Below are 16,273 nucleotides of genomic sequence, written 5' to 3'. Positions count from 1 at the left end.
CCATACTGTTACATACAATTCCTGACTGATGAACTGAAAACCAGACATTAGAATGCCATCCACTCTAGATCATAAGCCCTAGATCATAAAACCTACAGGAGAGGGCCACCCGACATGAATGTGTATTTTACTTTTATTATAACAGATTTTGCTCCAAAAATTAAAAGATTTGCCAAATTTATTCTGCGATGAGGTTAAAGTCAATTTCTATTACAGCAAAATTTAAAAAAATATTTTTAAAAACATAGATTATTAGCTTTTGCAAATATTTCCAGTTAATTTGTAATAACATCAACATTAGTTCAAATTTAGATTTAAAAGTATTATTCCTCTAAGTAGTTTTTGCAATTGCCTGGGCCTTGTGATAAAAATCACTATACTGTGTCTGGAAAATATGTTTACCTATAAAATTCAATGCAAATACAGTCTGACAAAAATCATTTAGCTGGGCGGCGCCTGTGGCTCAGTGAGCAGGGCGTCGGCCCCATATACCAAGGGTGGCAGGTTCAAACCCAGCCCCCGCCAAACTGCAACCAAAAAATAGCCGGGCGTTATGGCGGGCGCCTGTAGTCCCAGCTACTCGGGAGGCTGAGGCAGGAGAATCGCCTAAGCCCAGGAGTTGGAGGTTGCTGTGAGCTGTGTGACGCCACGGCACTCTACCGAGGGCAATAAAGTGAAACTCTGTCTCTACAAAAAAAAAAAAAAAAAAATCATTTAGCTGAGCATAAAGAACAGAAGAACCAAAAGTTTGAGAACCTTAAAAAAAGGTCACATGTATTCATCGCATGTGTATACAGTTACACATATGGCACTCCAGTTTCAGGAATCCTAAGATCATCAAAACTTTAACAACTAAATTTGGATTACTTGGGTTAGGGGAAAGAGATACGAAAGGGGAATAAAGAGCTTTTTAAACCCCCTATTTTGACTAAATCTGCAGCTGTAATGACAGCTGTTCTGAAACTTTTCTTGGAACTACTTTTTTAAAAATAATAATCAAAAGGTTTAGTGAGTAGGTTTGACAGGAAGACTTCATAGTTAAAAGCCTTTTGTGACTATATAATTAATATTCTATTATTTTTGCCCTGCAACTAATAAATAAAAATTATATAAATGCAAGAAAATGTTACAGCTTACTTGGGTTTGGGAGTTGATTTTGTATTTTTTATTTTTATTTTTTGAAAAGTAAGTAGATTGTTTGAATTTCTTTCTTTGGTATTTATGTAGAAATTTACATGTTAGGCATATTTAGGTCACTAAACATGGTGAACAAATATTCATACTTTCCTAACATCCGAATAGGCCTATGTCTTCCATGGATGCTAACCAACACTGAGGGCATTTAAATTAAAAGCTAAGTAAGCATTACAAGAGGAACAAAGGGAGCCAGGAAGAGGCAAACTAGCAAATAATAAGAGGATTTCCATATTCAAAAAGGATAAAGATAATTTAGTTTAAAAACATAGCTTATATTTATAGGAGACTGGCTCACCTGTAGTCAAAAGTAATTCATAAAGGCAAAGAAATCACAACAGGACACTGACAATCCACTAAATTCAACTCACCAAATTCAAGAATAGACAGTATTAAGCAGCAGCTGTCAGTGCATTAAAAAGATACAAGAAAAGAGCTGATCCTTTCAGCTGAGCTCCCTGAAAAGCACTGGCAGGCTTTTGAAGGTTGGGTGCACATACCAAAGCTTGCAAGGCAACTATCAAAAATGATCTCACTTAATTTCTACTAGAAGAATGAGGTGAAATGAAAAAAAAAAAGTCAATTGCAATTTAAGTTGAACGTGTGTCATCGACTAAAAAAACATTAGTAGCTACTACAACCTTTTTTTCAAATCTCCCTTCCAGCTATATGTATACTTGGAAGCTTCTCATTATCATGTATTACTGTTACCTCTACTACAGAGACCCTATATAGGAGGATCCAAAACACAGTGCAAAGAAGGCAAGGAGCAAAGAGACTTTCCAGAACCATTAATTTTTTTTTTTTTTTTTTTTGGATACAGAGTCTCAAGCTGTTTTTCCTGGGTAGAGTGCCGTAGCATCAGAGCTCACAGCAACCTCAAACTCTTGGGCTTAAGGCCGGCACCCTACCCACTGACCCACAGGCACCACCACCATCTCTATTTTTAAAAAAGAAAAAAATAATAATAAAATAAAATAAATAAATAAAAAATATGTAAAAATATGTGCTCTTCAAAAGATACTGTGAAGAGAATGAAAGACAAAAGCCATAGTCCGGGTTGAGGGGGTGCCCTATAAAGCACATTATCTGATAAATTACTTTTATCAGTAATACACAAAGATGTCTTAAAACTCAATTAAAATAACAGTAAGTAGAAGATTTAAACAGACATTTAAAGAAAGAATATACACAAATAATAAACACATGAAATGATTTTCAGTATCATTAGTTGTTAGAGAAATACAAATTAAAACCACAAGGAGATACCACTATGTATTTATTATAATGGCTAAAATTAAAGAGAATAACTATACCAAATATTTGTAGGGTATTATTGGGCAACAATGAAAAACTGTGTAATTACTTTGGAAAATTATTTAGCAATTTCCTTAAAAGTGATACACATAATCTACAGTAGGACCCAGTCATACCATTTCTCTCCTGGGTTTTACCCAGAGAAGTGAGTTCATATGCCTATACAAAAACTTTATATTAATATTGATGGCAACTTTACTTATAATAGCCAATAACTAGAAAGAACCCAAAATGTCTATCACCAAGTGAATGAATAAACCAAATTGTGGTATATCCCTATGTGTCAGTAATCAATTTATTGCCCATCAGCTTTAAATGTGTCCTTCAATATACGCTGCATAATAAACAACATTTCTTTAAATATTCCTCCTTTAACATGAACACCATTTTAAACTTTCTCAGTAGAGGGCAATGAAGGAACACTAATGAAGAAGGAAGCTCTCCTACAATTTCCTGCAGGGACATGGTGGTAAGGAGCTTTGAATGTGACAGAATGCTGTCCCAGCCCCTTGGAGAAAACACAGTCCCCCTTTGCAACTCTGCAGTCTTGGTCTGGCAATAAACTGTCCACAACCCTCTTGATGTGAAAACCAGACCTCTTAGGCACTTTGAAGCTCCTGTGTACTCTCAATGTCAACAACAGTGCTTAAATTCTCTCTCCTTACAAATAAGGATGAGAGGGAGAGACTAGTCCTCATTTAGACTAAGCACATTTGTTTGTGGCCCACAGAGACACACACTGATCTGCCTCATTTTCTGTGAGCACCCCAAGCAGCCCACTGAATATCCTGTTGCACCTGGACTCCTACTACACACACATGCCACAAGGTGTTGATGTCCTGCTACTACATTTTTACTCTAATGAACTGACTATGCTTGCCCAGCAACTTCAGACCATCTCAAACCTGTCCAAACCACAAACTTCTCTGCTATCCCGAGGACTGAACCACATCTCCAATGAGGTCTGAATCCCTTTGTGAGAGCACTATCCCTCGGTCCTAGGGTAAAATAAAGTTTACTCATATCTTATACTTATTCTTTTGTCATAGTTAATAATTCTTTTTGTTTGTTTGTTTTTGAGACTGGGTAGAGTGCCATGGTGTCATAGCTCAAAGCAACCTCCAACTCAGGCTCAAGTGATCTTCTCTGCCTCAGTTTTTCTATTTTTAGTAGAGACGGGGGTCTCACTTTTGTTCAGGCTGGTCACGAACTCATGAGCTCAAGCAATCCACCCTCCTCGCCCTCCCAAATCCTCCTCGCTAGGATTACAGGCATGAGCCACCTTGCCAACCCAATCATTCTTGATATTAAACTTCCCAATTCTATTTCCTAAAACTAAGTAACTAGAAGGGCAACCTGATTCAAAAATGGGCAAAAGACTCAATAGACATTTTTCCAAAGAAGATAAACAAATGGTCAATAAGCACTCAAAAAGATGCTCTATATCATTAACCATTAGGGAAATGCAAATCAAAAACCACAGTGAGATACCACTTCACACTGATTAAGACAGTTATAAAAAATAATACAGAAAATAACAAGTATTGCTGATGATATACAGAAATTAGAAACCTGTACAGTATTGATGGGAATGTAAAATGCTGTGAAAAATAGTATGATGTTTCCTAAAATATTAAAAATAGAATTACCATGTAATCCAACAATTCAACTTATGGGCACATAAACAAAAGAATAAAAAAGTGGGGTCTTGAAAAGATACTTGTACACCTGTATTCACAGGAGCATTTTTGATAATAGCCAAAAGGTAGAGGAAACCCAAGTGTCCACTGACAAATGAACAGATAAACAAAATGAGGCATATATATATAATGGAATATTATTTTTTAAATATATAATGGAATTATATTAAGCCTTGAAAAAAGGAAAGAAAAAGGTTAGAATTTTTATTGTTTTATTTGTATGTGTATAATATAATCCAATATTATAAAACATGAATTAAACTTAAAGACACTACATTAAGTGAAATAAGTGAGTGTGAAAAATATCTAGAAGTCTTAGAAACTGTTAAGTACAAGGCCAGGTACCATGGCTCATGCCTATAATCCTAGCACCCTCGGAGGCCAAGGTGGGTAGGGAGACCCTATCTCTACTAAAAATAAATTAGACAGGCATTGTGGCAGGTGCGTGTAGTCCCAGCAAATTGGGAGGTTGAGGCAAGAGGATCACTTGAGTCCACTTGAGCTATGAAGACACCCCAGCACTCTACTCAGGATGACAGAGTGAGACTTTGTCTCAAAAAAGAAAAAGAAAAGAAAAGGAAGTAGAGGGTAGTTGTCAGAGCCTGGGGGGAGGGGAAATTGAGAAGTTAATTGTTTAACAGGGAGAGAGTTTTATTTATTTTTTTTTGAATGGTGATAACTTTTAATAGTTTTATAGTGACAACATACCAATTTTCATATGTGTACATACATTTAAATAGACCAAAAAACACCCATATGGCGAAATATCTACCTCTTGGCAGAAAAAAACATCTTTCCAACTAAACAGCCTTAAGTAATACTGAGAAAAACAAATGTGAGGTAAGTTTTCATAAAAGTGACTATACCCTATATTATTTTTACTGTAAAAATTCAAGTAGTTATAAAATCCTTGTCTTAGAACTCAAAAATGGAACTGTAACACACACCTTCAAATGAAACAATATTTTGATTATAAATAGATAAAATAAATAGTTACTTCTGCTGAAATTCAATCATGTCATTATTTTCATGTATGTCTATATGGGATTTTAATTGTGAATAAGAAATATCTGTCCCTTTTTAAATCAAAGTATATTCTAATTATGAAAATGTTATTTCTTTTAAAAGATCGCTTTTCATAGGATACACACTGATTAGTATTTTAGTTTTTAGGAACATCTTTAGAATGAGTACTGGCCTTTTAACTGCATCAGTTGAAAAGTCAAATTGTATTTTTTTCATTTTCCCTAGTTATACCAAATCCTCTTTTCTCATTTTATGTTCAATGTGCAAGACTTAACTGGCACCAAGTAATCCTCCTATAAAACCCAATTTTTTCAAAGTTATTTTCCAGTTTTCCACACTTTCCAGTTAACCCCACGGAACACATTTAATGACAGTCATCTGAACAGAATCAATACAATTTGAATCAAAACAAATTAACTTATTTTACATTATGTAGTGACCTATGCAATCAACATTCAATAACATTCAGTGTTCTCCGAACGAAATTTGTCCTTTTAACAAGACTATATATATATAAACTAAATAGTATACAGTGCTCTGGAGTTGGCACTGAAAAGTAAAAAAACAAAACAAAAACAAAAAAAAAAACCAACACTGAACTATTTCTTTCAGCCTTAATCTTATTTTCAACTCCTTTTATTCCAGGCTGGGCAATGACCTTCAGCAAAATAACAGAATAATTCTCTAACTAAAAAGTGTTGTTTTCAAATAAACAAAGTAGTTTTACAATGTTCTCACATCCCCAAAAATGACATATGAAACCCCCCAACAGAAATTCTTGTGAGGTATTCCATCTTCACTTCTCAAGGGCGTCCACAAGCAAGTGAATGCTCCTTCTCACTCCTCTCAATTACATGCAATGAGACCTCTCTTCGAATTTATGAAATTTGTACCACTTGCACCTATTGTGGGAAACTTCCCTTTCGAAGGAGTCCCTTATGCACAAGTTTTTGTTACAGTCAGGTTCCTGAGCAGAAGAATTTGGGTATCAGATTCAGAAGTTTCTGCCGGAAATTCAGTTTGTCTCCCAGTCTCCTGAGCTGAGCAGCACACTCCTCTTCCAGCTCAGTCCGCGTGGGGCTCGGTTGCGCGTTCTTACGCGCCTTCTTCCCGGCCATCTCCGCAAGTGCCGCTGCGAACGCTGCTGCGGATCCCAGGGTCTCAATCTGCCAGCCCGAGCACCTCAGGCGTCAGCAGAATGCAAAGTGCGCGCGGGCAGCCCGGCGGGACCGGGTGGCGGTACGGGAAAAACGAGAAGCACGGAGCTGCCAAACAAGCACAGTTGTGCCGGGAACCTCTGAGGTCCCCAGGGAGAGAGTTTTAGTTATACAAGCTGAAAATATTCTGTGGGGGGCGGCGCCTGTGGCTCAAAGGAGTAGGGCTCCGGCCCCACATGCTGGAGGTGGCAGGCTCATACCCAGCCCTGGCTAAAAACTGCAAAAAAAAAAAAAAAAGTTCCAGAAAATATTCTGTGGGCTTGTTGCCTGTAGCTCAGCAACTAGAGCACCAGCCACATACACTAGGACCTGCAGGTTCGAACCCAGCCCGGGCCAGCCAAACGACAACTACAACAACAAAAAAATAAATAAATAAATAAATAAAATAGCTGGGCGTTGTGGCAGGCACCTGTAGTCCCAGCTACTTGGGAGGTTGAGGCAAGAGAATCACTTAAGCCCAAGAGTTGAAGATTGCTGTGAGCTGTGACACCACAGCACTCTACTGAGGGAGACATAGTGAGGAAAGAAAAAAAAAGTTCTGTGAATGGATGGTGGTGATGGTTTGAATAAAAATGTATATATACTCAACACTCCTGAACTATATACTTAAAAACAGTGAAATGATAAGTTTTACGTTGCTTTAATTTAATTTTTAAATTATTTTTTATTACAGATTAATGTAAAGGTACAATTAGGTTATAACGTTTACATTTGTTAAGTAGAGACCTTGTTACATTTGTGTCCTACACCCAAGAGATGTGCCATAATACCCTTATATTGTGCCCATTAAGTGAGAGCACACCAATTCCCCTCCCTCCTACCCTCACCCCTCCTACCTCCCCTTTCCCTCCTCCCTTCTTCCCCCTCTTACCAACTTAAACTGAATTGAGTTTTTCTCTTATGTAGGCATGGACTACATTGTCTACTGGCTTCATATTAGTATTGAATACATTGGATGCTTGCTTTTCCATTCTTGTGACACTTTACTAAAGAGCATGTTCTCCAACTCTATTCAGGTTAATACAGAAGATGTAAAGTCTCCATCTTTTTTATGGCTGAATAATATTCCATAGTATACATATACCACAGCTTGTTAATCCATTCCTGGGTTAGTGGACACTTGGGTTGATTCCATAGCTTGGCCACAGTGAACTGAGCTGCCATGAACAATCTAGTGCAGATGTCCTTATGATGAAATGATTTTTTTTCTTCTGGGTAACATACCTAGTAATGCGATTGCAGGATCAAATGGAAGATCTATTTTGAGTTCTTGGAGGATTCTCCATTCTTCTTTCCAAAGAGACAGTATTAGTTTGCAATTCCACTAACAATGTAAAGTGTTCCCTACTCTCTACAACCATGCCAGTATCTGCAGCTTTGGACCCTGTGATGTGGGATATTCTCACTAGGATTAGGTGAGATCTCAAAATAGTTTTGATTTGCATTTCTGTAATGATTGGGGACAATTAGCATTTTTTTCATGTTTGCTGGTCATTCATCTTTCTTTTTCAGAGAAGGTTCTGTTCATGTCTCTTGCCCAGGGATAGACGGGATCGTTACTCTTTTTTTGTTGATTAATTTGAGTTCTCTATAGATTCTAATTATGAACCCTTGGTCAGATTGGTAACATGCAAATATCATTTCAAATTCTGAAGGCTATCTATTTGCTTTAACTGTTGTGTTCTTAGCTGTGCAGAACCTTTTCAGCTTAATTAAGTCCCATGTATTTATTTTTGTTGTTGTTTCAATTGCCAACGGAGTCGTTCTTCTTCATAAAATCTTTCCCCAGGCCAGTATCATCGGGAATTTTTCCCAGACTTTCTTCTAAGATGTTTATTCATGTCTGAGATTTAAATCTTCTATCCATCTTGATTCAATCTTCATAAGTGGCAAGAGGTGTGGGTCCAGTTTCAATCTTTTACATTGGTTACCCAATTCTCCCAGCATTATTTGTTGACTAGGGATTCTTTTCCCCAGTGGAAGCTTTTGTTTGGTTTATCGAAGACCAGATAGCAATAAGAGGCTGGTTTCATCTCTAGGTTTTCTATTCTGTTCCATAGATCTATGTCTCAATTTTTATGACAATACCATGCTGTTTTGATCACTGTGAACTCGTTTTTGTTGTTGTTATTGTTTTAAGACAGAATCTCACTTTCACGGCAGTCACAGCTCACAAATTCTCTTGCCTCGGCCTCCCAAGTAGCTGGGACTACAGGTGCCCACCATAATGCCTGGCGTTTTTATTTGTTGTTGTTGTTTTTAGAGACAGGGTCTTGCTCTTGTACAGGCTGTCTCCAACTCATGAGTTCAGGTAATCACCTACATAAGCCTCTCAAGTGCTGGGATTACAGGAATGAGCCATCGCACTTGGCTTATCACTGTGAATTTGTAATATAACTTGAAGTCTGATACTCTAAGAATTGCCTTAGCTATATGGGGCTTTTTCTCATTCCATACAGAACAAAGAACTATTTTTTTTTTTAAGTTTCTCAAAGTATAGTGTTGATATTTTAATGGGGATTGCACTAAATCTGTAGATTGCTTTGGGCAATAGAGACATTTAATATGTTGATTCTTCCCAGTCAAGAGTATGGTATGTTCTTACATTTGTTAATGTCTTTTACTATTTCTTTTCTCAAGGTTTCATAACCCTTTTTGTAGAGAGCCTTCACCTCCTTTATTTTGATTTCTTTGAAGCTACTGTGAAAGGTTTTATGTCCTTGATTTTCTTCTCAACTTGACTGTTATAGGTGTATACGAAGGCTATTGATTTGTGGATGTCGATTTTATACCCTAATATTACATTACTGTATTTTTTTTTTTTTTTGCAGTTTTTGGCCAGGACCAGGTTTGAACCCGCCACCTCCAGCATATGGGACTGGCGCCCTATTCCTTTGAGCCACAGGTGCAGCCCCATTACTGTATTTCTTGATCATTTCCAGAAGTCTTGTGGTAGAGTATCTGGGGTTTTCTAAGTATAAGATTATAGCATTAGCAAAGAGAAAGAGTTTGACTTCCTCTGCCCCCAGTTCGATGCCCTTAACATCCTTCTCTTGCCTAATTGCATTAGCTAGAACTTCTAGGAGTACATTGAAAAGTAGTGGCAATAGTGGACATCCTTGTCTGGTTCTAGTTCTAAGTTAAAAAGCTTTCAGTTTTTCTCCATTCGGTATGATAGTTTCAGTACTCCATTCACTCATAGATGGTTTCTATCAGTTTAAGAAATTTAAACTGTACTCCATTCTTATTAGAAAAGGATGCTGAAAAAAAAAAAAAAGAAAGAAAAGAATGCTGAATTTTGTAGAATGTTTTTTCTTCATCTATTGAGAGGATCATATGGTCTTTAACTTCTATTTTGTGGTGAATTACACTTATGGATTAGTGTATGTTAACACAACCCTGTATCCTGGGATGAAGCCTACCTGATTGTGATGTTATGATTTCTTTAATGTGTAGCTGCTATCTATTTGCTAGGATTTTATTGAGTATTTTTGCATTGATATTCATTAGTGAAATTGGTCTGCAGTTCTCGTTTTTTGTTGAGTCCTTCCTTGGTACCAGGGTGATGTTTGCTCAAACAATGTGTTGAGAAGGGTTCCTTCCTTTCAATGTTTTAGAATAGGTTATGCAGTATAGGTACAAGCTCTTTTTTTTTGAAGGTTTGATAGAATACTGGTGTAAAACCATCTAGTCCAATTTTTTTGTTGGGAGCATTTGTATTGTTCCTTCAGTTTGAGTGCTTGATACTGATCTGTTCAAAGAGATTTTATTTCTTCCTGTTTAAGTCTAGAGAGGTGGTGCAATTTCAAATATTGCTCTATTTCCTCCACGTTAGCAAATTTCTGGGCATACGGTTTTTTGTAGTAACCAGAGATGATCTCTTGTATCTAGATATTATCTTGTTTTTATTTCCCCTTTTATGTTTCTTTTTTCTTTTTTTTTTTTTTTTGAGACAGAGTCTCACTATGATGCCCTCAGTGGAGTGCTGTGGAATCACAGCTCACAGCAACCTAAAACTCTTGGGCTTAAGTGATTCTCTTGCCTTAGCCTCCCAAGTAGCTGAGACTACAGGTGTCCACCACAATGCCCAGCTATTTTTTTCGTTTCAGTTGTCACTGTTGTTTAACAGGCCCAGGCTGTGCTCAAACCCACCAGCCTCTGTGTATGTGGCCAGCACCCTACTCACAGAGCTACGGGCACCAAGCCCCCTTTTATGTTTCTAATTGAAGTTATTAGAGATCTTACTTTACTGTTTCTAGTTAATTTTTGTTTATCTTTTTTAAGGAACCAACTTTTTGTTTTGTTAACTTTCTGAATGATTCTTTTGTTTTCAATTTCATTTATTTATGATTTAATTGTGGTTACTTCTTTCTTCTGCTATATTTGGGATTGGATTGCTCTTCCTTTTCAAATTCCTTGAAATGATTCATTAGTTTGTTGACGTGCACTCTTTCTGTTTTATAAATTTCCCTCTTGGGACTGTTTTTGCAGTATCTGATGGGTTTTGGTAGCTTGTGGCTTCACTGTCATTACATTTGAGGAATCTAATACTTTTATCTTCATCTCCACCTTGACCAAGCTCTCATTCAGCATAAGGTTGTTTGGTTTCCATGACTTTGTATGGGGATGAAGGGTTTTTTGATACTTGAGTTCTATCTTTAGTCTGTTGTGGTCTGAAAAGATACAAGGTATAATTTTAATTCTTTTAATTTTGCTGAGGTCTGATCTGTATCCTAGGATATGATCAATTTTGGAGCATTATCCATGGGGTGACAAGAAGAACGTATATTCAATAGTTTGGGGATGGTATATTCTGTATATGTCCATTAAGCCCAGTTGTTCTAAGGTAGCAGTTAAATTCCTTGTTTCTTTCATTTGTTTCTGTTTAGAGGATCCATCCAGTTTTGTCAGAGAGGTGCTAAAGTTCCCAGTGATTATAGTGTTGTAGGATACATTGAACAAGTTAGGATTTGTTTCAAAAATCTGGGAGCTTTTATATTCAGTGCAAAAATATTGAAAACTGAAACATCCCCTTATTATTTTGTACCCTTGATCAAAATATAGTGATCATCATTGTCTATCTTTACTTTTGTTGCTTAAAATCCACTTGTATCTGCAAATAAAATTGATACTACACCTTTCTTCTAATTTCCATTTGCCTGAAATATTGTTCTCCAAACCTTTACACTGAGTTATGTTCTGTCCTTAGAAGTTAAATGTGTTTCCTGAAGACAATATCTACTTGGCACATGGTTTTTTATCCACACACCCTGTGCTTCTTTAGTGGAGAATTCAAGCCATGCACATTTATTGAGAGAATTAATAAATTTGGTGGAGAAAGGTTTATCTTGTTTTGTGAAGGCCTAATGCTAATTTTATCCCTTGAGCCACTGTGGAAGCTTGACTTTCACCTTTAATTTCTGGGTGACTTTACTTTGCTAGAGGTCCATTGTGAAGATCTGTGTGTAGTATGGGTCTGAGGACTTCCCCCAGAGCTGACCTTGTAGTGGCAAATTACTTCGGTGATTACTTGTAAGAAGAAGATTTGAATTTTCCATCAAATATAAAACATAATTTGGCAGGATACAGGATCCTAAGCTGGAAGTTGTTTCGGGTTGTTGTTTTTGTTTTCTTTTTTGAGATAAGAGTCTCATTTTGTCGCTCTTGGTAGAGTGCCATGGCGTAACAGTTCACATCAACCTCAAACTGTTGGGCTTGGCTTGAGTAAGTTAAAAGTTATAGCCCAGGAAACAATCCAAGATGGCAGCCGAGTAACAGCTTCCTGCAACAGGGCACGGTGAGTCTGGGGAGATAAGACTCCAGGCATCTCTGGCTGATGAGATCTGCCTATAATCATCCCTTTGAGGATGCAGGGAGTCAGGAAAGGACATCTGGAACCCACGAGGAGGACAAAAACAGTGGAAAACTAGCAAGTGGCTGCGTGTGTTCGATCGACCTAATCCCACCGGCAGCGGTAAGTACAAGAAGCAGTGATACAGCAAAGCGGAAAGGCCTTACCTGTGAACTGTTTCGGTGTTTTTGGACTTGGCACTCAGTTGAACTGCCCTGGGGATAGACTGACCAGGAGTAAGAACAACTTTGGGCATTGTCTAGGGCCCCAGACTGAGCTGCTGGGCCGAACAGAGATAATAGTGTTCGCCTGTGGGCCACAGGGAGCCACTGTGAGAGAACTGCCCGGGGAGCTCCACCCTCAGGGTCGCAACCAAGGATCAGGCGGGAGCTAGTAACCTAGTGACTGAGAAGCCTAAAGGCAGGGACTGAGCTGCCTTATAGCCTTAACCCTCAGGGGCAGAGTGAGACCGCTTTTGGCACACTGGAGCGACAGGCTATTGCCCTGCATAGAGTGCCATGGCGTCACAGCCCATAGCACCTCAAACTCCTGGGTTTGGCGCCACCCGGACCTCCATAACAACGGCACCGCGACTCCCAACCCGCGACCCGTGCCCGCTGGGACTCTGCATGCCCTGACCAGGAACTGCGGGAGCCCCGCAACCCTGCATTCTTCCTCCTGTACCCTCCCTGCGTCCGCACCGGCCGACTCGTCTGGCCAGGGACTCTGGTAGCCGCGTGCTGTCCAGAGCACTCCCTGCCTCTGCACAGAGCCCTTCTCCTGGCCAAAGACTGCTGCAGCCTTGGGCTCTCTGTGCCAAAGTCACTGGGCGCCAGGCACTCCCAGAACTGTGCGCACCACCTCCCACCCTGTTGCTGGATCCGGGTGTGTCATACACCGGAGCTGATTCCACAACCACAATTCCCTGGCAGGGGCAGCCCCAGAGGAACCACACAGGGTCACTCCCTACAAAGATCCAGCAACAATAGAGTGATCCCGCTGGGGTCTAATCTTGGAGAGACACCTCTCCAACACTGAGGACAGACAGAGGCAACGGTGAAAAACATTCATGAGGCAAAATCAACAGAAAAACTCTGGCAATATGAATAATCAGAGTGGATCAAGTCCCCCAAGGATCAATGGGGCAGACCAGCACAACATCCCATGCACAAACAAATAGCTGAGATGTCAGAAATCGAATTCAGAATCTGGATAGCAAATAAGATCGAATTAGAATTCCAAGCAGTACCCCAAAAGATATCTCAAGAATTGAATGAATTCAAAGATCAAATGACCAAAGATTTTGACACATTGAGACAAGAGTTGCAGCCCTCAAAGATCTGAGAAACACAGTAGAATCACTCAGTAACAGAATGGAGAAAGCGGAACAAAGGATTTCTGACATTGAACACAAAGCTTTTGAATGCTCCCAAACTCTCAAAGAGGAAGAGAAACAGAGGGCAAAAACAGATCACTCTCTCAGAGAGCTCTGAGATAATTCGAAGAAAACCAATATTCGTCTTAAAGGGATCCCAAAAAGTGACGAAGTGCCTTCACAAGGCACAGAGTCTCTTTTCCATGACATTATGAAGGAGAACTTTCCAGATATGCCAAGAGATTCTGAAATTCAGATAGCAGACAGTTTCAGAACCCCAGCACGACTCAACCAAAATAAGACATCCCCCAGACACATCATAATCAAATTCACTAAAGTTAATATGAAGAAGAAAATTCTGAAAGCAGCCAGACAAAAAGAAAACCATCACCTACAAGGGCAAGAATATTAGAATAACTGCAGATCTCTCTGCTGAAACCTTTCAAGTTAGAAGAAGATGGTCATCGACTTTTAACCTTCTAAAACAAAATAACTTTCAACCCAGGATCCTGTACCCAGCTAAACTGAGTTTCATTCATGATGGAAAAATTAAATACTTAAATGACATTCACATGTGGAAGAAATGTGCCATAACTAAACCAGCTCTCTCCAGGATATTCTCAGACCTATCCTCCATAAAGACCAGTGTAATCCTCCACCACAAAACCCACCCAGAAAATTTTGCTCAAATTCCAATTTCCACAGTCACAAAAGGATTAAAAATGTTCACCAGACTCTCGAAAGGCTTATCAATAGTCTCAATTATTGGGAATGGCTGAAATTGTCCTCTAAAGAGTCACAGGTTGGCTGACTGGATACAAAAACTCAAACAAGATATGTGCTGCATACAAGAATCGCATCTTACATTAAAAGACAAATATAGAGTCAAGGTGAAGGGATGGTCATCTGTACTCCAGGCAAATGGAAAGCAGAAAAAAGCAGGAGTTGCAATCCGACTGGCAGACGCAATAGGCTTTAAACCAACCAAAATAAGGAAGGATAATGATGGATACTTCATATTTCTTAAAGGTAATACTCAATATGATGAGATTTCCATTATTAATATTTATGCACCCAACCAGAACACACCTCAATTTATAAGAGAAACTCTAACATACATGAGCAACTTAATTTCCTCCAGTTCCATAGTAGTTGGAGATTTTAACACCCCTTTAGCAGTGCTGAATAGATCCTCCAAAAAGAAGCTAACCAAAGAAACTTAACCATTCAACATCTGGACTTAATAGACATATACAGAACATTTCATCCCAACAAAACTGAATACACATTCTTTTCATCAACCCACGGAACATACTCGAAAATCGACCACATCCTAGCCCACAAATCTAACCTCAGCAAATTTAAGAAAATAGAAATTATTCCTTTCACCTTGTCAGACCATCATGGAATAAAAGTTGAACTCAATAAAAACATGAATCTGCATACCCATTAAAAAAACATGGAACCTAAACAACCTTATGCCAAAGGATAGATGGGTTATAGACAAGATTAAGAAGGAAATCACCAAATTCTTGGAACAAAACAACAATCAAGACACGAATTATCAGAACCTCTGGGACACTGCAAAGGCAGTCCTAAGAGGGAAATTTATAGCACTGCAAGCCTTCCTCAAGAAAACGAAAAGCGGGGATGAGGACAAGATGGTGGACTGAAACCAGCTTTCAACAGAGGCTCCCATCCAGAAGGAGAGTTAAGGGACAGGAATTTAGTAAGTATCCTGGTGGACTTGAGCCTCACCAAGAGAGAAGGGTGAAGAACGCACATCAACACCGCTGAGGCAAGCTGTGATCACAAGGACGCAAACAAAAGGTACAAAATCCACCACCAAGAGGACGGGAGTCCCCCTCCCCCATGAGACCGGCTCAAGAGCCCCACAATTAAACAAGCAGGCGGAAATTAAAGGCCCTCCCACTACACTCCATGGGAGAGACCTTCTAAAAACTGGACCTACCTCCCCTACTGGGGTGCCGTGGCGTTCTCCTGCCAGGCATAAAACTGAATAAAACTTTAAAAATCCTTTGCCGGCAACCCTGAATCCCCAACACTCCCCTCTCGCCCACTGAGGTCTGGAGGCATGTCCCCCAGGAGTTCGGAACCTTGAGTGATTTCTCAAGGGGAGTAGACAGTCCCCGAGTTGCGACTGGTCAGCATAGACTCTGAGGCACGCGAGTGAGGAGAGGGCACCGGGCTGAGGGGGAGTCACGCCTCGGCGGCACTTCCCTGTGGTGCGGTGCAGCAGCCCACCCCGTGCATCAATACAGCCAGACATAAAACTGAATGAAACTCTAGCTTCCCGCCCACTCTCACTCGGGGTCTGGGGACCTGTTCCACAGGAGTTCGGATCCTTGGGTGATTTCCCGAGGGGAGCGCACAGTGCCCGAGCCGCAACTGGTCAGCACTGCCTCTGAGACACGCGGGCGAGGAGAAAGCACTCTACTGAGGGGGAGTCATGCCTCGACGGCACTTCCCTGCGGATTAGGTGCAGCAGCCCTCCCTGGGCAACATTACGGGGCCGGGCACAAAACTGAATAAAACTCTAGCTTCCCGGCTGAGAGCTGACAGCCCCTACTCT

At 39.7% G+C, this 16,273-nt stretch overlaps 2 protein-coding genes across 7 annotated transcripts in view; both read right to left on the bottom strand.

Moving 5' to 3' along the window:
* Window positions 1–16,273, bottom strand: part of FUT8 (fucosyltransferase 8) — a 429,531-nt gene that overhangs the window by 295,026 nt on the left and 118,232 nt on the right. The gene's annotated exons all lie outside the window — the stretch shown is intronic.
* On the bottom strand, window positions 6,196–6,355 carry LOC128594045 (phorbol-12-myristate-13-acetate-induced protein 1-like). Its single transcript, XM_053602556.1, has one exon. It carries the CDS (start codon window positions 6,353–6,355, stop codon window positions 6,197–6,199), a length of 159 nt encoding a protein of 52 aa, XP_053458531.1. The 3' UTR covers window position 6,196.

The sequence above is a fragment of the Nycticebus coucang genome, chromosome 9 (genome assembly GCF_027406575.1).
Source record: "Nycticebus coucang isolate mNycCou1 chromosome 9, mNycCou1.pri, whole genome shotgun sequence".
In the NCBI taxonomy this organism is placed as follows: Eukaryota; Metazoa; Chordata; class Mammalia; order Primates; family Lorisidae; genus Nycticebus; species Nycticebus coucang.
Note: the sequence above shows the minus strand (reverse complement) of the source record. Positions and strands in the feature narration are given on the sequence as shown.

Bases quoted from the DNA above. Each gene is read 5' to 3' on its own strand.
- LOC128594045 (XM_053602556.1), bottom strand. From the start codon at position 6,355: ATGGCCGGGAAGAAGGCGCGTAAGAACGCGCAACCGAGCCCCACGCGG.